At 38.1% G+C, this 27,049-nt stretch overlaps 1 protein-coding gene across 5 annotated transcripts in view; it reads right to left on the reverse strand.

The window, feature by feature from the left end:
- The window catches only part of ITSN2 (intersectin 2), a 124,183-nt gene that overhangs the window by 89,048 nt on the left and 8,086 nt on the right, over positions 1–27,049 (reverse strand). For 4 of the 5 annotated variants that reach the window (XR_011255542.1, XM_069582665.1, XM_069582669.1 and 1 more), the window contains exon 2: positions 6,131–6,194. Coding sequence is in view for 4 of the 5 variants with exons in the window: in XM_069582665.1 (XP_069438766.1) it covers positions 6,131–6,161 (31 nt within the window). In the remaining variant the exon portion in view is untranslated. Of the gene's footprint in view, positions 1–6,130; positions 6,195–18,440; positions 18,534–19,398; positions 19,550–27,049 lie in introns of all 5 variants that reach the window. The other variant, XM_069582667.1, reaches the window with a different exon arrangement.

A 27,049-nucleotide genomic window follows, 5' to 3' on the forward strand; every position in this document is an offset into this window, starting at 1 on the left:
TTCTAACCACTGGGACACCAGTAAATTCCCTGTTTAATTACAATCTTAAACCTTGTCTTTACAAGAAGATATTTATAGACTAAAAAAAAAAAAAACAGTCATTTGGGGATAAGAAATATTAGATCAAATCCATCTAGTGTTTAAAATTATACTGGGCACCTATATTTCAGTGATATACACTCCTGGAAACAACTGTATACACTCGTCAAAACACATCAAACTATATAAAAAAGGGTGGGTTATACCTCAATAAATCCAACTTAAACAAAAATATAACACATCAAACACATGCCTGTCACATGATGTGTGCTCAATAAATTAGTTTCCTTACTCAATCCCAGGGCTTCCCTTGTGGCTCAGGTGGTAGAGAATCCGCCTGCAATGTGGGAGACCTGGGTTCAATCCCTGGGCTGGGAAGATCCCCTGGAGAAGGGAAAGTCTACCCACTCCAGTATTCTGGCCTGGAAAATTCCATGGACTGTATAGTCCATGGGTTGCAAAGAGTTGGACACGACTGAGCGACTTTCACTCACTCAATCCAATCCCAGGGAATGGCATAATTAGGCAGAAGGCAGAGCGTTAAAACCTTTCATAGGCTCTTTTTGTGATAAAGGTATTCTTGCCAGAAAAATACTGAATGTGACACTTTTTAGTCAGAAACCTTAAGACTATTTCAAGTTTGAACAGTCTGGTTGGGGAAGTCTGAGCGGCTCTAACATACTTCAGTGTACATCCCCAGGCAGAGACAGTCTGCTATCCTCGGACTACAGGGAGGTCTGCTGCAGCAGAAGGGCAGTGGTGTCAGTCCCATCACATGGTACTTTCAACTTTCTTTGGTACCTGGCTTCACAGTGGTCAACTCAATCTATCTGATAATGCTTACTGCTTAGTTCCTCATGACTCCAACCAGAAATTTTGATACTTTATATACATTCATGCAACTAACATTTATGGGGCAACAATGGTATAAAGAGGAATAAAATGAATGCATTAAATGAGCTCGGAGACTTTCTAATACTCAGAGGGGCTCCACAAGCCAAGAGAGTCATACACAACAATCATGATTAAATACTGTCATGATTAATGTTACTAACAGAATAAAAATATTCTAAGTCAAATGAGAAGGAATAAATTTTAAGTAGTATTCAAATAATATTCAAATCTGGACACTAAAGCTATGAAATACATATAATTCAAAGCCAATTTTGAAATAGTTGATCCAATTCTGGCTTTCTTATTTAGAATATATATACTAAAATAACCTTCTAAAGAGTCAACAGCTTATTACTTTGAACTTCAAGTAAAGCATATCTTAATCTATATTTATTCATAAGTGTTACAGAAAGGCAGGAAAATCGAAGTTTTGAAGTTGATGTTTCCAATTATTTCCTTAAAACCTAAAACCTTTTACACTCTCTGATGATTACTTTAGAAATATATTAAAATTCTATCCAATTCCCCCAACTCATCACTAAATTGAGAAAGTGGTATTTTCATAAAGATTTCTGTTGCTTAGTCTCATCTACTGGCTCTGACAAATGTATTCTTATAGTCTATGTAGAAGGGAAAACACACGTTTACAGAACATCAGCCATATGCTAGACCTCATGCAGTAAGTAGTGTCATTCCTGTTTTACATCTATGTACACCCTGCTTATTTAACTTATATGCAGAGTACATCATGAGAAACACTGGGCTGGAAGAAACACAAGCTGGAATCAAGATTGCCAGGAGAAATATCAATAACCTCAGATATGCAGATGACACTACCCTTATGGCAGAAAGTGAAGAGGAACTAAAAAGCCTCTTGATGAAAGTGAAAGAGGAGAGTGAAAAGGTTGGCTTAAAGCTCAACATTCAGAAAACTAAGATCATGGCATCTGGTCCCATCACTTCATGGGAAATAGATGGGGAAACAGTGGAAACAGTGTCAGACTTTATTGTTTTGGGCTCCAAAATCATTGCAGATGGTGACTGCAGCCATGAAATTAAAAGACGCTTACTCCTTGGAAGGAAAGTTATGACCAACCTAGACAGCATGTTGAAAAGCAGAGACATTACTTTGCCAACAAAGGTCCATCTAGTCAAGGCTATTGTTTTTCCAGTGGTCATGTATGGATATGAGAGTTGGACTGTGAAGAACGCTGAGCGCCGAAGAATTGATGCTTTTGAATTGTGGTGTTGGAGAAGACTTTGAGAGTCCCTTGGACTGCAAGGAGATCCAACCAGTCCATTCTAAAGGAGATCAGTCCTGGGTGTTCTTTGGAAGGACTGATGCTAAAGCTGAAAATCCAGTACTTGGCCACTTCATGTGAAGAGTTGACTCATTGGAAAAGACTGTGATGCTGGGAGGGATTGGGGGCAGGAGGAGAAGGGGACGACCGAGGATGAGATGGCTGGATGGCATTACTGACTCGATGTACGTGAGTTTGAGTGAACTCCGGGAGTTGGTGATGGACAGGGAGGCCTGGCGTACTGCAATTCATGGGGTCGCAAAGAGTCAGACACGACTGAGCAACTGAACTGAAACATACATATGTGTATGTACACATACACACATAAATAAGTTCCACGTGTTTAAGCCACATAGCTGGGTAGTGGCAGAGCAATATTCTAATACACAGTTCTGAGCATACATGATTCAGATACGCTACATCCCACCTGTACAGTGTAAAAATTAAATGATATCAGAAACAGTCTTCATTGGTATATTTGTTCATTTCAAAATAATAATCAAATGATATACACTGATCCAGTACTAAGTTAAATCTCTAAAACACAACTGGAATACTGGTCTAGATAGAACAAAAGCCTAACTGTAGGGACTTGAGTAATAAATGCTTGGGTTGTTACATATGCAGTTTAACACTACAGCTGATCCTACAGGTCCAATGTTCAACAAAAATTTCTTAATTACAGAAAGAGTAAAGAGCTCTAAAATTCTAAAAGGTAATAAAATAAAATTTTCTAAAAATAAAAATGGTATTTTTTCCCTCCTAAATTACTAGCTGTTTCTTTTCTCTCCTTCTTCCTTTTCTCTTCCGTCTTCCCTGGTGGCTCAGACAGTAAGGCATCTGCCTACAATGCGGAGAGCTGGGTTCGATCCCTGGGTTGGGATGATCCCCTGGAGAAGGAAATGGCAACCCACTCCAGTACTCTTGCCTGGAAAATCCCATGGCTGGAGGAGCCTGGTAGGCTACAGACCATGGGGTCCCAAGAGTCGGACACGACTGAGCAACTTCACTTTCTCTCTTCCAGGTTTTAGATGGAACCACTGTCTTGGGCTCCAGAATTTCATACTCACATAACCAGCCTTTAGTACCTCCACAGTTTTGAGGTTGAAACAAGCCACGACACACTATGATACCAACTGGCAGCAACATGTATCCAAAGTGGCCTCTTGCCTATCACTTACGGCTCATGTATCATGCTCTCTGTATTTATAATTTCATTAAATTTCTGAAAAGCAGAAAACAAACCTATCCTGACTAAAACGGTTTTGGCAAGGATGATTCTGCTCATGCAGAAGACACCAGAAATAAAGTTTAAGTGGTAAAAATATGATGCAATGATCTTTTAGTTCTGTAAGCAAATGGTGAGCACACAGACAAAGAAAGAATACCCTTTCAACAGGGCTTTCTGAGATGTATCTGCACTGTCCAATACAGTAGCCACTGGCCGAGCACATGTGGTTCTGAGCACACTTGGCTGTGTGACTGAAGAACTGAATTTTTTAAATTTTACTTAATTATTATTAATTTAAATAGTTAAATGTACTTAATGGCTACTGTATTAGACAATACAGCTCTAAGAACCAAAAATGTCTTAAAAGTCTGTGGTTAGTCTCAGGATGATAAAGTAGACATGGCAAAATTTGAGGACTGTGTCAGAAATATTTAGACAAACAGCTTGGTCCAGGGAGGGCAGTTAGAGACAAGTTCCAATAGTACTGGGCATCAAAAAGGTCTAACTCAATCTATAACTGAGAATGTACTGAAGGAGCAAACACTGCTCTTGAAGGTTTGTACTATACATGGATGCTTCTTTCAGTAAGATTTTAAACCCTGAACTGGACTCAGATATATATAAGATTATCTTCAATCTTCAGTTACTTTATAAAGTAAGTAGGAAGGGTACTACAGTCTGCATTAGCTATCATCTCTTCAGAAGTTTAAAAAATTACTATCTTTATTCTTATATACTATTCCTAAATTGGAGAAGGAAACGGCAATCCACTCCAATTTTCTTGCCTGGATAATCCCTTGGACAGAGGAGAATGTCCAAGGGTCACAAAGAGTCAGACACGACTTGAGCATTCCTAAATTAATTGTCCAACATTTTAGACAATTATTCAAATAATCTCTTTTTGTTGCTATTATTGAACATATTGTTTGTTTCCAATATTTTACATATAATGGAATAAGCTACAAAGTGATCTGTAAATGTTCAGAGAATGGAAAAAAAAATGAAGAAAGACCAAGTCTACAATGATTTCTACTATGCTTCTTTTGTTTATAAGCCTGCTTAACACATAGATTGAAGTTTATAACTGAACAATGTATTTACAGCAAACTCCTTAGTATGTGGCATAGAAATTCTCAGATCTGAGTAGAGCACATTATTACCACAATTATTACCCTCATTCTAAACTTACATTTAATACTCATTAAGGAAAAAAAATTCATTTTAAGAAATAGTCCATGGCATCAAATAATCTTTATAATCTCAGACCATTTCCAGAGAAGGAGCAATGCTCACATCTGAAAAGGCAAAAAACAAAACAACAAAACCCGTATCTCAAGTCCATCCTTAAATGATAGCGTCCTGCTGCTGCTGAGTCGCTTCAGTCATGTGCGACTCTTTGTGACCCCACAGACAGCAGCCCACCAGGCTCCCCCGTCCCTGGGATTCTCCAGGCAAGAACACTGGAGTGGGTTGCCATTTCCTTCTCCAGTGCATGAAAGTGAAAAGTGAAAGTGAAGTCGCTCAGTCATGTCTGACTTTGCGACCCCATGGACTGCAGCCCACCAGGCTCCTCCATCCATGGGATTTTCCAGGCAAGAGTGCTGGAGTGGGGTGCCATTGCCTTCTCCGATAGCATCCTACCACATGTTAAAACTTATTTTTACTTTTATGAAAATATTCATTTTTCTAAAACTTTTCTAAATGTCACAAGATCAATCCTGAGTCTTAAAACTTAAGATACACAACATATATTTTCTTTATTAACAATGTACTGATTTGGCCCTATGATTGAAAACATTTAAAAAAAAGGAATTGATCAATTTATAACATTAACACAATCCTATGTGAAGGCTGTGGAATTATTAGTGATTTTTCCCTCTTTCTTCCCCTAGTATTCTTTTCAATTACAGTTTTCAGTTCAAGTGTTAAAAGAATTATTGACTGGACTCTTTATTTCCTTATATTTATAATTAGCTAATAAAATCTACCTCATAATTAAGAACTCAGCATCTCTGATTACCTTAGTAATTTTAAAACATAATGCATTTTTTCAATTATGAATGATATACACAGTAAAAAATACCTATTAAAGATGGGTAATATATATCTGAGAAACAAAACTTGAATCAGAAAAAAAACTTTAAAAACTTTTTATTACTGAAATAACCTAAACATGTCCTCTAAAATGTTTCCTATTAAGTAACTGTGTGTATAGGTATATACATAACCCTTTATAAAAGGGAAAACAAACTAATTTTATGTGTATATTAATAAATGAATCTTTACTGGTTTAATCAGTTTACAATCATCTCATGCTATCAAAAACATCTTTAATATTCTCCACTTATGGCACTATGCTTTCCGTCTTCCAGTTTTATGCTTTAAACACAATGGATGTTTAGGTTACTCTTAACTGCTCAAAGGCAAGCACACACTCCAGATGATACTACAGACCATGCTTATGTTGAGCTTTGGGATTTACTGCATAATATTCTAATAGAAGACACACACAGTGTTTTGATATAAACTATCTAAATTCTTTCAACAAGAATACTTGAAATTTTTCATTTATAAATTTAAGGGAAAATATCTAAATGAATATTTTATAACTTCTACCTAAAATCTCATAACCACTTTATCTCACCACAAGCATGAAACTACTTACCATTCATTGCTGTGGGAAACTGAGCCATCATGGTTCTGAATTTTCCTTGCTAATGCTCAGCCATCTGCAACATGAAAACATGGTGCCATGAATAATACAGCAAGGGCAGATCGCAGCTTAGTGCACCCGTTAAGCACCAGGAATGCCTGGCCCCTTCAGCTCACACTTCCAACAGAAAACAGTGCAGAGCTTCGGCTGCTGCTGAACAGGCAGAATTTACAGCTGGGGAAGAGCAGAAGATTTTGTTGGGTAACGGTGCTGCCTTTAAAATAAAACCATTTAACAGAAAAACTGTCACATTTAATGGTAAATACTGAATAAAGAACCTTTGGCATAAACCAATTTTGTAGAAACTAATTTGTGAAAGAGGAGGGTTGCTACAACCAGCCAAGAATTTATTCCAGAGAAATCAACTCTATAAATTAAGTGTACAGTAACATGGGAAGTCATAATATTCTTTTCCTTCAAAACAAACAAACAAACAAAAAAACCTCGAGCAAGAAAAATATCCAAAATAAATGTAGCATAGCTGTTTAATTCAGTTCTACAGGTTTATAAAAATGGACTAAAAGTAACTATTAAAACATGTATGTTTATTTGTACATAATAAATGTACTAAGGAAATATTCTGCATTAGGAAGAAAAGGGAATTTGGAAATTAACAGCTCTGGGTCCAAATCCCAACTTTATTTTCCTAGCTGTGATCACAGAAGAGTTATTTAATCTTACAGAGTCTCAGATTTCTCATCTGTAAAAATAATTGGCATGAGTTTTTATTTTTTTAAGTATTAAATGTAACCCAGTACACTGCCTGACACATTGTGGGTGTTTTTAAAATGACTTAAAAATGGTTTCCTGGGTGTCCAGGAAGGAAGAATACGATATAACTTTGAATCCTGAATTCATCATACTATTACAAATAAATTCAAAATTTATTCCAGGAAATCTTGAGGGTAGGACCAATTAGGAAGATTGAAGACCTAGCAAATTCATAGTAATGCACTTAATTAAAACCATGGTTTATAACACTGTAGGAAAATACTACTTTATTAAAAGACTGCTCAGTAACTCATCTATTTACCCAAATCATTCAAATATTAGTATTTTTAGAAGCCGGAAAAAAAATGTTTGCACAAGCCATCTGAATAAAGAAGGCATAAAGAGGTGTGCATCGTGGTGGAAGGTGCCCTGAGAGGAGCTGGCTGACTAGCTGCCAAGAAGTGTTACAAGGCATCATATCCCAGTGAATGCACAGTGCTCAAGGGGAAGATGACGGTACCTGTATAACCACCAAAGTCAGTCACACTAACAAAACAATGGTATATAAAATCCAGTTAATTAACATGCAATGAGTTTTAGTCTTCCGACTCCTAACTTTTCTGTATGTTGCCACGATATACCACCCTCCCTCTCAGAGTGCACACTCTTTCTCTAGATGCTAGTAGGCTTCACTGCAATGGAATTTGGAACCTTTTACCACACTTAAGACTTCACCTGTCACTACAATCTTTTTAGGTAGGAGAAAATTTTACTCATGTACAAGTTGGTTTTCTTCCCTCTTTTCTCAAAGGTAATGTGAACTCTACGTTTGGAGTTGCAGAAAAAGATTATCTAAACTGCGGTGAGGTGATCAAGAACTCCTAGAGGAGGTACTGTGTTGAGCTTCACAGGTGAGTAAGAATTAGTTATAGCTGTAAAGTTAAGAATTTTGGACTTGAACCTATGACTGACAAGTCTTAAAAGGTTTAAGGAGGGATAGAGCTGAAGAAAGCTGAGCGCCGAAGAACTGATGCTTTTGAACTGTGGTGTTGGAGAAGACTTTTGAGAGTCCCTTGGACTGCAAGGAGATCCAACCAGTCCATTCTAAAGGAGATCAGTCCTGAGTGATCTTTGGAAGGAATGATGCTAAAGCTGAAACTCCAGTACTTTGGCCACCTCATGTGAAAAGTTGATTCACTGGAAAAGACTCTGATGCTGGGAGGGGTTGGGGGCAGGAGGAGAAGGGGACGACCGAGGATGAGATGGCTGGATGGCATCACCGACTCGATGAACGTTGAGTCTGAGTGAACTCCGGTAGTTGGTGATGGACAGGGAGGCCTGGTGTGCTGCGATTCATGGGGTCGCAAAGAGTCGGGCACGACTGAGTGACTGAACTGAACTGAACTGAGAGTCCTATTTCACGTAGACAGTCAATTGTGAAGAAAAGGCCACACCTGCCACAGGGAGCTCAGTTAGACTATCTGGCACAGGGAAGAGTGACATCTGGCACCTGATCCAGAACTCTGGCAGCAGGAAGAGAGGGGAAGGGAGAAGAGGGAATGAACTGGAGGAACAACGAAGTGTTCACAATAGGTAGGACTTCTATGAGATATGAGACCATGGACTCCCAGAATTATAGTTTGTGACTGGATGAAGCGTGGTGTCAGGAGCTAAATAAAGTCAACACAGAAGGAAGTTTCATAAATCAAGTTTTGACTACAACATCTCCAAATATAGAAATTCTACAAACACGTAGAACACTTTTACTTCCCCAATTTTAAATTATCACAAGTAACGTTAAACCAAAATAAGCCAAATCTTGCAAAGAAACTACTGACAGATACGCAGTAGCTAGAGCCCCTATTTTTATTAAGTCTCTGTGAGAAAAATTTTATATGCAGCAGAAATCCTCCAAAAGCATTACCTACGATGTATTTTTTAACTGCATAAAAATGTGTGCATTACCAAAGACAGCTTGAAGGAAAAGCACAGGCTTACAAAAGACAAATAAGGTATAGGATCCCATAGCCACAAAGCCTTAATCAATTAGATCTAGGTGTAAAAGTTTATAGATCATCTATCTAGGATGTCTGGTGAGTCATCATGTACTCTGAATATAACAGATGCTCAATAATCACAAGTATAATCCTGAAATAAAACCAAAAAGTGAATCAAATAATGTGAAGGGCAAGGAAGGCAGGCAAATCCCCTTTGGGAAACAAAAGGTACTGGTATTACAGAATATTCTTCACCTGGTACATGGGGGTTAACCACCTGTGCATACAGGTATCACATTATTATATGTATGTATGTAACATCTGATTGACTCTGGTAACATCTGAATAGAGTAGCATCATTTGTTGGAACCAATAAGCTTTTTTTTTAACTTTATATATGCTATATTCAGGAATTTTAATACAAAATATCATGCTTGCCCAACTATATATGGATTGTTCAGATGACATCTTTTTAAATTAGATATGTGCGTATATATATTTCAGATTTTCTGTTAATAGTTTATTATAAGATATTGAACATATATACACTAAATCCTTGCTGCTTATCTATTTTATGTATAGCAATTTGTATCTATTAATCCCATACTCCTGATTTATCCCTACCTCCTCCATTTCCACTTTGGTAACTGAAAGTTGGCTTTCTGTGTCTGTGAGTCTATTTGTTTTGTATATAGATTCATTTGTGTTATTTTTTTTAGATTCCACATATAAGTGATATCATACAGTGTTTGCCTTTCTCTGCCTGACTGACTTCACTTATTATAATATTCTCTAGGTCCATCCATAGAATTATTAAACTTTTAAAGCCTACTATTTCATAGTTGTTAGGTTTATACTAATTCTCTCTGACCTGCTATAGAATAATTACTTCATAATCTATATTTGAAGAGAAATAGTACTTGAAACTTTGAAAAATGCAACAAATACATTTGATTTTTTTATCTTGTGTACACTTTTATTTTTAATTATTTTACAATATTGTATTGGTTTTGCATACATTGACTTGAATCCGCCACGAATGTACATGTGTTCCCCATCGTGAACCCCCCTCCCACCTCCCTCCCCATCCTCCCCCTCTGGGTCATCCCAGTGCACCAGCCCCAAGCACCCTGTATCATGCATCAAACCTGGACTGACAATCCATTTCACATGTGATATTTCACACGTTTCAAAACCATTCTCCCATATCATCCCGCCCTTGCCCTCTCCCACAGAGTCCAAAAGACTGTTCAATACATCTGTGTGTCTTTGCTGTCTCGCATACAGGGTTATTGTTACCTTCTTTCTAAATTCCATACATATGCATTAGTATACTATATTGGTGTTTTTCTTTCTGGCTTACTTCACTCTGTATAATAGGCTCCAGTTTCATCCACCTCATTAGAACTGATTCAAATATATTCTTCTTAATGGCCAAGTAATATTCCATTGTGTATATGTACCACAGCTTTCTTATCCATTCGTCTGCTGATGGACATCTAGGTTGCTTCCATGTCCTGGCTATTATAAACAGTGCTGTGATGAACACTGCGGTACACATGACTTTCGATTCTGGTTTCCTCAGTGTGTATGCCCAGCAGTGGGATTGCAGTTCTATTTGCAGTTTTTTAAGGAATCTCCACACTGTTCTCCATAGTGGCTATACTAGTTTGCGTTCCCACTAACAGTGTAAGAGGGTTCCCTTTTCTCCACACCCTCTCCAGCATTTATAAAAAATCAACAGTTTTACTTTATGTAATCATAAGTTACCATTTACTAAATGCTTACCACAAATTCAGTACACTTTATTATCTATTTGTCATGCTCAATATTCATTGAGAATCTAAAATATTTCAGGTTCTGTACAAGGAGCTTCACACATAGGAGTTTCTTTACTAGTTGCCAGCCAGCCAAAGCTAGGCACCTTTGATAATACTGGCAAACCTCACAACATCCCTGCAGGACAGATGATACTGTGCCCATTTCACACATGAAGAAACGAGACCATTAAATTACTTGCCAAAATTCAGTTCTGTGATGAAGCCAGTAAGTGATGAAACCTGTTTAGTTCTAAAGTCCATGAACTTTCCGTGGACTTTATCTGCCTTCTCCTCTCTTAAATGGGTATAATAATTAATGCTGGGTGGGTCACAGGTTCTTGTGTACCAGATCAACTCATTCTTGCTACATTTATAATAAAAGAAAGAAGAAAAACAAGCCAGCCAGAGGTGCCTTCTAACACTCAGGCCTACATCAATCCCATGCATAAATTAGGGAATGCTAATTATTTCTTCCCTCTTGGTATAACCCTTGGAGAGGAAGAAAGGGTGATCAGCATCTCCCCAGTTACAGGCTTGATGTCTGCTTCGGGCATGTATGACTGAAGTCAGCATCCAATAAACATCACTCTCTACTCTTCAAAATGGATAACATATAATGATAGGCAATCTTGGCAGTTTGCATCTATCACATAATTTGAACACTGTGTTAATTATCAATGGTTTCAGAATGTTTACATGGAGATTTTCCTGCTCATTGTTTCTTTTTCAGAAACCAAGAAAATGTGTAGCAGATAACAGACATAATGCAAAAACCACTGCTTCACTTTAACATAATTCAAACACCATTTGGAGTATGTGGGAAATATATATTCATACTAAGGCAGAGAAAAGCAGAAATACTTGAATAGGAGTAGGCAATCCATCTTCTTCAAAGGGTCAATAAGACACAGAAGGAAAAAGAATTATAGCCATTATAAGTAAAAAGTAGTTCAATTAAGGTTGGATTTGTTTAGAAGCACAGAATTATAGAAGGAAACAATTACAGTAATTAGTGTAAAACCCTCAATTTTCAAGATGGAAAAACGAAAAGACTTCCATGAGCTCATATAGCTAGTCAGTAGCAAAACTGGTCCCAGACAGCACATTTCTTAAGTCCAATGCTTTGTTTTTAAGCATCCCAATTTGCCTCATCCTATCACCTCAGATACTTTCTAGTTCTACAGATTCCCAGGCCTATCCCTGGCAAACTGTGACTTAGTAAGTGGGTCATTACATGAATCAGGGCATGAACCTCCTAAAATGGTCTTCCTGCCTTCCACAGAACTACCAGTTCCTCCTCGCCCCCGCCCCACACCCCCCACCCGCCGCGACAATAAACAAAATGCCCTTCTCCTGCTTAAACTCCCCTACTGATTACAAGTCCAAATTTCATAGTACGAAATATGGCACCCTTCAAAATCCCACCCCAATCTACTTTATCACATTCACTGCTAGACACGTCCCCTAGATTCAGATGTCCTAACTATACCAACCTTTCCTTTATCAGAGGGGCTTTTTTCACTCTCCTATTCCTCTGTAAAAAGCTGTTCCCCTCTGTGACATTCACCACACTTTCTTCTCATTCTTCAACCCCCAACTCGTATGTCACCTCTTCTTTAGAAGATTTCTGTCCTCTCAGGCAGTCAGCCATCATCTCTTAGGTATGCTCATAACACCTGTTCATCCCACGGTAACTTTACTTATCATACTGTATCCCAATTTCACGTTTGCCTGTTTCAATTGTTCGGGACGGAGAATTTTTTTTATTTACCTCTATGCCTACTGCCTAAACCAGATCTCCCAGAGAAAATGTTCAATAACTATTTGCTAAACAAATAAGCTGCGTAAATGAATAAGATGGTTGAGATATGGAAAAAAATAAAAAAGCAAGGGAGGCATGGAGAAGAGTAATACTGAATTGAAAACATATACAGAAGAGAAACTGGTTAAGAAAGCAGAGGAGGTTTCAAACTACTTCCCTGAAACCCTACAGGCATCAGAGCTATGGATCTTAGACAAAACTATCCTTTGTAATATGGACCTTCTGCAATTTTTTTTCTTCTTGTAAGTACACTTTTAGAGATAAAGGTTTACTTCCCATTGAATTCTAACGGCTTTTTATTGGAATGAAGAGAAAGCCTTGGGTTTCTCAACTATACTTTGAATCATGCTGATTAGTATAGATTTGACTGAAGGTCTGACATTCAAAAGCAAGATCATCAAGTTCCTGAAGGCACATCATATAATCTTTCTCCAGTGCCTGCTCCACTTCACATGCTACATACATAAAAGGGAACTCTCTAAACTAGCTGATTAGTTGGGGAAAATGTTCTTTTCACATCTGATTTGCAAGGATATCAAGGTCAGTTCCATGCAAGAATGATTAGAACAAAATACCGACTTCTTTATAGTTCCTGCAGTAAGATGAAATTTATAGGGTGTATATATATATTCTCCACACCTGTTCCTCATCTACTCATTCATTCTTTCTTTCATCCATATATTTATTCATTCAAATATGAACAATGAACTATAATAAAAGGATATGAAGAATGCTATGAGAATCAAGAAGATAGAACACTACTTGGGAGGTAAATCAAAGTGCCGTACATACCACAAGGAAAGCAATTTTTATATAAGAATTATCTAGGGGACTCCTTGGCAGTCCAGTGGTTAGAATTCCAGGCTTTCACTGCTGAGATCCTGGATTCAATCCCTGGTCAGGTAACTTCAAGCCGCACAGTGCAGCCAAAACACACACACACACACACACACGCACGCACACATGCACACACACACCCACACACACAGACACACACACATAGACAGACAGACACACACAGACAGACACACACATGCACACACACGCGCGCACACACACACACACAATTATCTAACATGAGGTCATTGTTAAAGTAAGCGGGTTTAATGGTGTCCTCATAGTAAAATCGAAGAAGGCAATGGCCCCCCACTCCAGTCCTCTTGCCCGGAAAATCCCATGGATGGAGGAGCCTGGTGGGCTGCAGTCCACGGGGTCGCTAAGAGTCGGACACGACTGAGCGACTTCCCTTCATAGTAAAATACATTGTACCGGTCTGTTGCTAGGCACTGTTACAAAGAAAGGAGATGTATCTGAATCTAAGAGAAGGACTTGCTAAAAGAAGGAAAGAACACAGCCAGTAAAAGAGCAGAGCCTTTCCTACCCAGAGAATATAATCTGAGAGTGATGTGACTTTAAAGAACTCATTCTTGAAACTCAGTAGTTTCAAATTGCACACCTTACAGTTCTAGAAATTTCAAGGAGATACAGCAGAGCTGTTGAGGATACCAATTTTAATGAAAGTAGCTCTGTTTTTTGTGTTTTACATATTGAGGTTTCTCTATTTTATCTCATGATTTTTTTTAAAGAATTAAACACATACCGAATCCTCTTTATTTAGAAACAATTACAAAGAGGTCAAAGACATGAAGTAACTTGCCAAGATCTCAATTAAGGAACAAAGTATGTCATGTTATTGATTTTGAACTTCACTACACAAGTCACAGAGAGTTGATATTTAAAACATAGCATATAGGACTTCCCTGGTGGTCCAGGGGTTAAGACTCTGTGATCCCACTGCACGGGACACAGGTTTGATCCCTGGTCAAGGAACTGAGTTCCTGCATGCTGCAGCCTCTCAGATAAACAAACGAAACACAGTATATATCTGACATAGAGACCCAGATTTGGTAGTCCCCAGGGATTGGGAAATTGTTGCCATGTCAATGAAGGACATTATCCAGGGTAAGCATATATAAGAAACAAGAGAAGAACCTGGTCTTTTAAGGGCAGAGAGAAAGAATTCTGACAAATAATACAGAAACTGAACTGCATTTGAATATCTTGAGGCAAGGACATTGTCCCTAGTATAGTCCAGACAGTGAAAATCTGAACTTGTGCAGAGGTAGAAGAGACAGGATTTTCTGATCAGCTAATGTGGATGATGAAAGAAAAGCATCACAGATGAGTTTCTACCTTGAGCAACTGCAGAGTGATAATATTCACCAACAGAAGCTTTGAGAAAACAGGGATCTGGATAATAGATTTGTGAGGTAAGCAACAAAATGTTCCATTTTGAGCATATCTAATCTGACACACCTACGAAGACATTTAGGTGGAAACATATAAGGAACAGTTAAGAATTCTGTTTAAGGTAGAAACTCAGTTTTGGTAGTCCTTAAGGCTTGGGAGTAGCTGTCAACATGTCAGCAAATGACATTACCCATAGAAAGTATGTACAGGAAACAGGAGAAAAACAATCAGAACAGAGGCTGAGAAAAAGGAAAGAAATTGAGATACAGAGATAAGAGTTTCAAGAGGATGATGGTCATACTGACAAATGTCACAGAAGTAAAAACTACACCATTCGTTTTGGCAATTTCTTGTGAAGACAGTTCCAGGACAGTGAGCTGACTGTTAAAGGCAAGCTGAAGCAATAATTTGGAGGTGAAGTGTAGGTAACTCAACAAGTATGTGTTGTTACAAGAAGGGAGAAAAGGGGTAGGAGGAGAGAGAAGCTTTAGGAAAGAGGAGAGGTTATAAGTCTTTACTTTTTAGATGGGAGAACAAAACCTCTATAAGAGGAAGAAGGAGAGATTTAATTTTGAAAAGGGAAAAGGAAAGGTTACCTAACAAGTCTGGGTCCAGAGAAAGTGGAAGTTGACAGCTCTAGAGTATAAAGTTAGAATCTGGGACAGAATAAAAAACAGGAAAAGCGGTAAGTATGAATGTACCTAAGTTGGAAGCAGAGGAAAAAGAAGTTGAGAAAAGGAGAAAGTACAGCTTTTCTTTGTAACTTTTTATCTTTCCTTCAGGCCCAGACAATAGTCCAAAGAGTCAGACTGAAAACAGGCTCTTATATCCCAGCCCCCCAGGAGCCCAAACACAAATTTCTCTCCTCTACAGGCCAAAAGAAGAGAGGGTCACATGCAAATCAGTTCCCAAGAATCAACCAGGCACATGCATTTCAGATTGTGTTTAAATTAGTTTATGCCTTATACATAAAAACATGTGTCAAATGAGTGAATATGGGGAAAAAATTTTCTGGGCAGAGGTAACAGTACATGCAAAAGCAGAGAGAAGAGCATGGTCTGGGAAAATAGGCAGCAGCTTATTCACATGATTTAGTGAAGAGCTAACAGCAATGCAAGGAACTGTAACAATAGCTCTAAGAGTAAGTACTGCACCAATTCTTAGCTAATATGCACTACAAAAATGATCCCTGAAAACAAAGTCTTAATACCTAGCTAATACAAGTGTAAATCGGCACCCCCTTTCTGGAAAGGAATTTCGAAATGCATTTATATCCTGCCTTATCACAAAAGCCCCCACAAAAATACAAGACACATTTAAGTAAAAAATAGATTACTAGGGACTTCCCTGGCAATCTAGTGGTTACAACTTTGCCTTCCAATGCAGGGGGTGTGGGTTCAATACCTGGCTGGGGAGCTAAGATCCCACATGCATTGTGGCCAAAAACAAAACATCAAATAGAAATTATACTGTAACAAATTCAATAAAGACTTTAAAAAATTATTTTTAAAAAATCAACTACTAAATGAAGGCATACAGAAAATAAGTGATCACAGTACTTCAAACTTCTGTATATGTTTGACATTTTTCATAATAAAAGTGGAAAAGAAAACTAGCTTTTGACTTTCAAGCATCTGACTTGACCACTGGCTCTCCTCATTCACTGTTGTTCCCTACAATCACCAGGGTAACTGCTATCTACTCTCCACCATTATTCCCATAAGAATTCCTGGTGATGTCAATGTTCTTACAGATCATCCTACCCAGAGACTGGCTTCTAAGTAAGTCTTTGACGTGCTGGCATGCTGCAGCCATGGGGTCGCAAATAGTTGGACACAACTTAGAGACTGAACGACTTAGAGACTAAACATAGCAACTGAACAACAAGAAGTCTTTGACCTCCTGTGTTCCAAAAATTTTATCCTCCATCTCATCTAAGGCAGCAACTTCCAGGTCGCACCCAAGGCCTTGTTATTACCGGTAACTGCCCTCTTCTGTAATCCATTTCATGTCTCCCATGCCCCTTTCACCAGCACCATCTCAACAACTGAATCTCTCCAGTTCCCTAACGCCAACAATTCTTTAACCCTACTCGGACCTACAAACTATTGATCTTATCACCTTTTAACTGTTCCTCAATCTTCCTTATATCCTTATACCCTTCCTCATGTCCTAATATCCCTCCTTACCCAAATTAAATATCACAGCTCACCATTATAAGCAGTTTGCTGTAAACATCCTCAGCTTCCCTCTCTCCCGACATACTACACATCTGGCAAAATACCAGTCTTTTGTAAATCCAACTCTCTTGTTATTCCATGGCTATATAAATGCTGCCTGGTCTCACTTAAATTCCTGACCACTAACTCAAGTGTACACTACATCCTGCCTGACAAGCCCACATTCCCCTACTTCATTTGCTCCCCTACTCTCTTAGAAGACTACTTCACACTCTGCCCTTTCAGTCTCCCAGACTTACATGTTACAAACACTTTTTATCCAATTTGTTGTTATACCAACTTTGTTCTTTTTATCAATCTTTTCCTTTATGACCATTGAGTATGCTCTCATGCTAAGAAAGGTCTGTCTCATATCAGAAACTGCCCAAATTTTCTTCTAGTACCTGTACATTTAAAAAATTTTATATATTTCATTTATTCAGAATTTTTTATTTTGGAATGGAATGATAGATATGAGTCTAAATTATTTTCTCCACTTTTCCACCACTCATGATGTCTACCACTTTTTCTGAGACCATTTATGAAATAATTTAGCTTTTACTAATTGGTGTAAAATGCATCTCTCCTTCATTAAGTTTACTCATAGCCTGCATTTATTTCTGTTCAGTGGGTCTTCCTGTGTACTCCTGTCTTAGGGCTCTAACTACCACAGTGTTAGAATATGCAAATCCCTCTCTACTCACTATCCTATTTTTTTCATAATTTTTGAGACTATTCTCAGACGTGTATTTTTTGCATCCTTCAGTAGAGTCCTACTCTTGTTTCACTTACTTCTAGGTACTTAATGGTTACAGTAAAAGTGATATACCAACTTTACATATTTTGGTATACAAGAAACATATTCATCTCGGCAAATTTACGTTGCAATGTACACATCTGGTTCATTTGCCTGCTTGGTCCATGGTTGTCTGTCTATGACAAAAACACCAAATTCCAACAGAGGAACATTATAATATACCTAACCAGTACCCTTCAAGACAGAGTCATCAGAAACAAGTAAAGTTTTAGTAACAGTCAAAACTAAGAGTAACAACAATCAAGAGGAGCCCGGGGAGCCATGACAATTGAATGTACTATAGTATATGGGATCCTGGCTCAGAAAAGGGTCATTAGGTGAGAACTAAGGAGAAGTAAGTAAAGCATGGACTTTAGTTAATAACAATGCGCCAACACTGGTTAATCAACTACAATAAATGTACTGTCCTAACATGTTACTAATAATAGGTAGAAGGGTGTATGGGAAACTCTGTACTATCGGCTCGATTTTCCTGTAAATTTTAAATTATCAAAAAAAAGTGTATCAATTTTTTAAAGAAGGCAAATATCACAGAAGTAGAAGGTTTAAGGTAAAGCTTGTGCCTTTAAATTTGACAACATTCATCCAAAACAAAATGCCCACTTGGCCCATTTATAAGAATTTACCTTAAGAAAATTATCCAAAGGAGGAAAACAGAATGCAAAGATGTGTATCATAGTGTCATCAATAGCAGAAAAAATACAAATAAGGTAATTTATCTAACGAAGAAAGGAACAAGAAAATAAGGTTACATTCACTTAGAATAAAATGCATCTATTCACAAATGATAATTTCACGGTAATAGTAGATAGGCAATGTTTATGATATAATGGAAATTTTTTTAAATATAAAATTCTGAAATAGTATGCAAATATTCAAAATTGTGAATTTATGTACATAAACAGAAGTTCAAACTCCAACACTCACCTGTTTTTCCTGGAGGTTAGTGGATGGGGCTGAAAATTCCAACCTTCTAATTCTCTACGTTTTTCTGGTTATCTAGCCTTACACTGCGGAGAAGGCAGTGGCACCCCACTCCAGTACTCTTGCCTGGAAAATCCCCTAGATGGAGGAGCCTGGTAGGCTGCAGTCCATGGCGTAGCGAAGAGTCAGATACAACTGAGCGACTTCACTTTCACTTTTTACTTTCATGCACTGGAGAAGGAAATGGCAACCCACTCCAGTGTTCTTGCCTGGAGAATCCCAGGGACAGGGGATCCTGGTGGGCTGCTGTCTATGGGGTCGCACAGAGTCGGACACAACTGAAGCGACTTAGCAGCAGCAGCAGCAGCCTTACGCTGAGGCTATCCATGAGTACCACTCTTAGTCACCTCATTAACATAAGCTCAGCTATGATGGAAAGCAACTTTCCTATCACTCAGGTAATTTCACAGGTTTTAGGACCTCTGTGCCAGGAACCAGGGACACAGACCAAATATATTTGTATTATACTATAACCATCCTTTAACCCTATAGCCAATATCACCCAGAACCTCACCCTGTCAATTTTTTTCCCCTTGACAATTTCTTAGTCTATTATAAACAATATTAAGTAACAAGTCTGTTTTATCAAAAACACTTAACTGAAATTGCCAGTCTCATGTCTCAAATCCAACCATGCTGCATATGATGGTAAAACAGCTACAGAGAAGAAGTATACTTCTCCAGCCACACTGTCCTGCAGAGGCCTTGAGAACCCGATATCCAAGCTGATGCCACAGCACCCGAGCAAGGCCTGCATGGAAAGAGCTTTAACCGGCTACTGGTACTTTCCAATCTCAACCAAAACACAGAACAAGAGAGTAAAGGAAAAAGAAACTAGAAGTCAATGGGTAGAAAAGCATTCATTTTCTTATTCTATCAAACCATTTTTTAAAAATACCAATTAATTTCAAGTAAAGCATGCAATCAGGGCAGCAAAAATAACACCTTGAATAAAGAGCAATCCAATCATATAAGAAAGTAAATATAAAATAATAAATATTACTTTAATAATAAAATATAAAATAGTAATAATAAATGTGCAGTGAGGACTTTCAAGGCAAACTCCAAGTTCTGAGAAAGACAAAAAATTATCAGGAAGAATAAAAGAGAGCTATTCTAACATGGAATGAGTCACCCTTTTAAAAGACATGTATCCAGAAAATATCTATCGCTGAGCAGCGACACTTAACCAAAGCAAGGTCTCACTTCCCCCAAATATCCCAAATCTCAAATTTACAAATTCCCTTCATCCATCTGAATTCTTTAATTTTGAGGGCCATGGACTTCTTTTAAAAAGAAATTTGGCAAACCCAGTTTCTCTCTCTGGAAAAAACACAAAGGCACAAAATGTGCTAAACAATTTCAAAGCTTTCAGACTTCCAAAGCCAATTTGGGGAGAGCATGTACTCCATAGTTAAAACCCTTAATTATAACATACATTAATTTCCACTTTAAAAATGTATTAGAGTGGAATATTAGAGTGGGAAAGAAAACTTCCAATTATGTAATCCATTCATTCTCAAACTATTCTAACTATTGCCTACCTATGTGGAACAAGAAAGAGATTCAACCTACCTACATGCTCCTATTTTTCAGTAGAAAAATAACTCTATGATAAAGAAGTTATAGCAATGATATAGTTATACAAATGGTCAACAAAATTAAAACAACATAATTCTGTGACTGCAATCAATTTAAGAATAGCAGAAATGGAACCAAGTCAAACTCAAGACAACCCAATGATACACTGAAACAGTATCCACTGTTGTAGGAGTGCATAGTAGGAATTTTTCAATTCAATCTGATGCTGCCAAAGTGTTGTAGAGTTAACAGATTTCTTAGAAAAAAACTGAATTAGGACACTCAGTGAGCTCTAGAAATTGGTTAGTTTTAATACATAAACACTAAATTTCAATAATCCTTAATAACTCAGATTTTAAGTAGCCCACAGAATTGAGGAAATGATTTGCATTTTAGTTCCATTCATTAGAAAAAGGCTTCTGACCTATGTCTTGAAAGACATTGGGAAGCAGGAACAGAATCCAACAGTTTTCAACCACTGTGATTGTGCTCACCAACAGTATAAAATCTGTTGTTTACTCGCCAAGTTGTTTCAGACTCTTTTGTGACCCATGGACTATCAGGCTCCACTGCCCATGGAATTTCCCAGGCAAGAAATACTGGAATGAGTTGTCATTTCCTTCTCCAGGGGATCTGATCTCCTAAACTGGATCCCTCATACCTTGCTGGTGGGAAAGTAAAACAATTTAGCTGCTTCAGAAAACAATTTAGCAGTTCCTCAAAATGTTAAGCAAAGGTTACCATAAAACCCAGCAATCCCACCTTCAGATATGAACCTAAGAGAAATGAAAATATAAACCTATGTTCATATAAAAACTTGTACACAAATGCTCACAACAGCACTGTTCATAATAGCTCAAAAGTGGAAACAACCTAAATGACCATCAACTGATGAATGGATAAACAAAATGTGGTATACCCATACAATGGAATATTTGACCATAAAAAGAAATGAATTACTGATACATGGTACAATATGGGTGCACTTTAAAAACAAACATTACAGTAAGTAAAAGAAGTCAGTAACAAAAAGACCACGTATTCTATGTCTCATTTATATGAAATGTCCAGAAGAGGCAAATTCATAGAGGCAAATTCACGGGTTAGCGGTTACCTGATGCTGGGAGGGATTGGGGACAGGAGGAGAAGGGGACGACAGAGGATGAGATGGCTAGATGGCATTACTGACTCGATGCACATGAGTTTGGGTGACCTACGTGAGTTGGTGATGGACAGGGAGGCCTGGCGTGCTGCGATTCATGGGGTCGCAAAGAGTTGGACACGACTGAGCAACTGAACTGAACTGAGAGCTGGGAAACGGAGAAGGCAATGGCAACCCACTCCAGTGCTCTTGCCTGGAAAATCCCATGGATGGAGGAGCCTGGTAAGCTGCAGTCCATGGGGTCGCTAAGAGTTGGACACAACTGAGCGACATCACTTTCACTTTTCACTTTCCTGCATTGGAGAAGGAAATGGCACCCACTCCAGTGTTCTTGCCTAGAGAATCCCAGGGACTGGGGAGCCTGGTGGGCTGCCATCTATGGTGTCGCACAGAGTCAGACATGACTGAAGCAACTTAGCAGCAGCAACAGCAGCAGAGCTGGGAAATTGAGAGGATGCTAATGGGTATAGAGGTTTCTTTGGGATGAAGAAAATAACCTAAAATTAGTGATGATGCTTGTGCAATTCTGTGATTGTAATAAAAATAACAGAACTGTAAACTTTAGAAGGGTGAATTTTATAGTATATGAATTATATCTTGATAAAACTGATATTTTCAAAAAATATCTAGTTTTCTCCACATGGCATATGAGGTATTTTAGGGTTTATCCTCTGCCTACATTTCCACTGTTAGAATACCTTTCCCCTCCACCTCTGTGCCATCTTATTCCTATTACCCCTCTCTCTGAATCTGTGACACTTCTCAGCGATACTTCCACTTAAAAACCTTCTTTTGCCACATCCTTATTTTATCTTGTATATATCTCCAATAAACTACATACCACCAAATACTGTAACCTTTGTTTTCATGCCTGCCCATCTCTATCAGACTGGGAGTTCCTGTGAATGTCTCATCTTCAGATACATAGTGCTCAGCCACAAGGTAGGTACTAAAATATCCTTTAATATGGAAGCTTTGACACGGAGAGATTAGCATCCTTTCAACTGCACTGAGGAGAAGCAAGCCGACAATCTGGAAGTTGAACTTTGAAAGCAGATCAACCAATTCGAGTTCTGATCCCAGTGTAGCTGCTGTTATTCAGGAGACTGGCACAGGACACAGCTTCAGTTTTCCTAACTTATAAACATGGCTGATGGCACCTAAACACCAGGCTCTTTTAAGGCTCAGGTACCATGTCTGTAAAACATGTTGCACAAAGATGGTGCTCATAAATGATGGCTATCACTACTATTACTTCATCTTCATTTTCAACCATTAAGAATTGGCTTAATTTCACTGAATTGGTATGACAAACCGCAGTTGTGCCAATTACTAATAAAAAGGATATGTTTTTCTTACAAATATTGATTACATTTGAGTAAAAGGTGATTATTATTTCTACCAAGAGGCTTAGGGCCCCAAATACACAAAGCATGTTGAGACTCAAAAGCTTCAAAAAGAGAACTGCTCTACACATATTTAGTTCTCAGTCTAGTTCTGCCATTTAACATCTTCAGTTTAAGATGTCTGAATATAAGCTGTAAACTTGGACTTCTATAAATGTTAAGTTTAGCCCACAAAGAGTCAACCAATAGACAGGGCAAAGAAAGAACAGAAATGGTAAACTAATAACTGAAGTAGCTAGTGCTCCGATTATATTGGAGATCTAAATTAAACCAATTTTACAAGAATTAGTCAACAAGTCTGAACAAGACAATTCACCCACATAAAAGGGGAAAAAACACCTAAGAATAGCTTGTGACTCAGCCTGCACTGCTGTAAGGGGTGGGCTGGTGGGAGCTGGCTAGTTGGTCTATCCTCTTCCATCTCATATTAGGACTAAATATTAAAGCAAAACTATTTACTTGACTTGATTAAGAAGTATAGAAGGAGGGGACTTTCCTGGTGGTCCAGTGGTTGAAGATCTACCTTCCAGTACAGGAGACATGAGTTCAATCCCTGGTCGGGGAGGCGAGACCCCACATGCTATGGGGCAACCAAGCCTGTGGGCCACAGCTAAGACCCCACACAGTCAAAAAAATAAGTAAATATTCTAAAAAAATAGTAGAGAGGGAAAAAATTCAGGTAGATGCTTTACCTTCAAGTAAAATATCACCTCCCTAAAACAAAGATAACTAAGTCCGGAAGCTATTATTTATGCAAAAGAAACAGTAAAGATTTATCCATACAAATATTTTTAGACTTCTGCTCAAAACAGAAAGATATTCAATTGGAGAAAAAGTAAAACAAATATAGTAGTCATTTTTAATGTATATAGAACTACTTAGATAATGAAAACACTAAGACTTTAAACAGACAATTTCCAAAGAGGAAATAAAATTGGCTAATAGATGTTAACATTACTAATCAATTGAGAAAATGCAAATTTTTATTTTGTTTCTCCTTATAGACTTACTTAAAAAAAAAAAAAAAAACCAGACCCTAGGGCTAGCAAAGGTGAGAAGAGGAGGGTTACAGACATACTCATGGGGGTACAAACTGTCAGAGCTCTTCAGAAGGTAGTATGAAAATATACAGCAAGAATCCTAATAAAGTTTTTATCCTGTAAGTCAATGATTTCGTTTCTGGAAATTTGTCATCAGGAAACAATAATAAATGTGGGAAGTGCTTTACTTACAGTGACATTTACTGCAGCTATTATTAGTTACTACAGAAAAATTGGAAACGGTATGAGTATCCAATAAGGGAAGAACACACTGAGCCAAGTATTATGCTGCCATTTCAATCACATTCATAGTGATAAGTGAGTTATATATCTAGACAGATCTATATCTATCTAGATATATATAGGTAGGTAGATTGATCTATCTAAATATACAGATATATCTATATCTAGATAGATACCTCAATAACCTTTTTAAAAAATTTCAGGAAGATTATGTAATAATCTGGAAACTGGTTATGCTTTTATAATTTATCAGTTCAGTCGCTTAGTCATGTCTGACTCTTTGCAACCCCATGGACTGCAGCACGCCAGGCTTCCCTATCACCAACTCCCAGAGCTTGCTTAAACTCATGTTCATTGAGTCAGCGATGCCATCCAACCATCTCATCCTCTGTCGTTCCATTCTCCTCCCGCCTTCAATCTTTCCCAGCATCAGGATCTTTTCCAATGAGTCAGTTCTTTGCATGAGGTGGCCAAAGTATTGGAGCTTCAGCTTCAGCATCAGTCATTCCAATGAATATTCAGGACTGATTTCCTTTAGGATGGACTGGTTGGATCTCCTTGCAGTCCAAGGGACTCTCAAAGTCTTCTCCAACACCACAGTTCAAAAGCATCAATTCTTTGGTACTCAGCTTTTGGTCCAACTCTTACATCCATACGTGACTACTGGAAAAACCATAGCCTTGACTAGATGGACCTTTGCTGGCAATGTCTCTGCTTTTTAATATGCTGTCTACGTTTGTTATAGCTTTTCTTCCAAGGAGCAAGTGTCTTTTAATTTCATGGCTGCAGTCACCATCTGCAGTGATTTTGGAGACCAAGAAAAAAAAAGCCTCTGTTTCCATTGTTTCCCCATCTGTCATGAAGTGATGGGACTGGACACCATGATCTTCGTTTTTTGAATGCTGAGTTTTAAGCCAGTTTTTTCACTCTCCTCTTTCACTTTCATCAAGAGGCTCTTCAGTTCCTCTTCACTTTGTGTCATAAGGGTAGTGTCATCTGTATATCTGAGGTTATTGATATTTCTCCCAGCAATTTTGATTCCAGTTTGTACTTCATCCAGCCCAGCATCACACATGATGTACTCTGCATATAACATTTGCCAACATCTGCTGGAATTTATAATTTATAACATACTATAAATGTGTATTTATCATTATTTAAAAGAGCAGCTAACAATCACTGAATACTTACCAAACACCAAGCCTGATACTCAGGTCTTTACTTGCCACTGTCACTGCAGTGTCATCGATACCATCATCATCAGGGCCATCCTAGAAGTCTGAGGCCCAGGGCCACTCACCCACTGTGAGGTTAGGCCAAAATAAAAGCCATATTTTAAAGGAGGTCTCAGTGTAAACATTTTCATAGGCCCCTTGAGAATGTTAAAAAAAAAAAATCTGAAGTTGAATTTTAATTATTTCAGAAAAGAAAGGTACAGTACCCTGACCCACCTCCTCTCTCCAAGCACAGCCCAGAGGAGCACCCCTCAATGATCTAACCAAAGGACAGCCTTGATTATTACTGTTACATTTATTGAAAAGTCATTATGAGATGGTCACACTGAACACATATTATTTCTTCATCCTCATAAAAACTCTAGGGATAGATATTTTATGAAACTGCCACTTTTTAAAGAAAAGACAACTGAGGCTTAGTGAGACAGTTGCACTCACAAAGCTAATAAAAGGCTAAGCTGTAACTAAAACCCCAGTCAGACAGCACAAGCCATGTTCCTAACTACCGTGCTATATTGTAAAACATGTACAAAAATACGTATGTAAAAACAAAGAGCAAAAACAGGGTGGTGGGAGACAACAAAATGTGGCTGTAATTGGTTGCTGGAATAACTTTTCTCTTACTTTTCTTTTTCTCTATTTTACAAAGTTTCTTCAATCAGCATGAATTATTTTCATAATGAAAAAAGTTTTAGTTACATGATGAGATATAAAGAGGATTTGAAAAAATATCAAATTAAATGACAAATAAATTATATTGTCAATCTGTAAAGTGCTCACTTGTTCAAGACCAGCAGTCAGTATACCTCAAGACTAGAGCCAGAGAAGAATGTCTTAGTCTTGTATCTAAGCTAGAAGAACAGAAACGTACTGCAGGCCAGAGAGAAAGGACACTGGGGTCTCGTGCCACGTGCTGACAACCAGGGAAGGGTGTGCAGGAACCCAAGTCTTCACAGACAGGCTGCAGGGTTTCCTCTCCCCCCAAGCCCAAGGCTTCCACTTTCAGCAAAGGCTGCCAGCAGGCCTTCCCCACCAAGCCACAAAACTTCCCTGGGCATTTCAAGATCTTATCAAGATTATACCAGGACCTGCCAACTTCCCCCGCTCCTGTCACACTGAAAAAATGAGGAAGTCAGAAAAGAAACTGAGCTCTGTTTTATAACAGAAGAGATCCAGAAAAAAGACTGAAATATTCTCAACACTAGACCAGGTATGCTGGGTGAAGGAGGGATTTATTACATCAGGCTTTCCCAGAGGCAAAGCTGATAAACCTCAAAATCACTGTAAATCACTTGTTGTTCCCAGAACGGGAAATTCCCATGTGTGTTTGCACTCAGTCTCTAGGCCCCCCTCTTTCTGCCTCCTTCCCCGCTGGCCTTTAAAGTTGAGTTCCAGTGTTAACTTCCTTAGTGTAAGTTTCTCTATTTTACATACTGGGAAAGTTGATTTCTTTCTTATATCACCAACATTATCATGAGCACCTTCAATTCAAATCAACAAATATTTACAGAGTATTCAGATGTACAGCATCTGTATAAAATGTATAACAGCAGGGAATACACAAGAGGAATAAGACCATGTAAG

Source organism: Ovis canadensis, chromosome 3, assembly GCF_042477335.2.
Source record: "Ovis canadensis isolate MfBH-ARS-UI-01 breed Bighorn chromosome 3, ARS-UI_OviCan_v2, whole genome shotgun sequence".
Classification (NCBI taxonomy): Eukaryota; Metazoa; Chordata; class Mammalia; order Artiodactyla; family Bovidae; genus Ovis; species Ovis canadensis.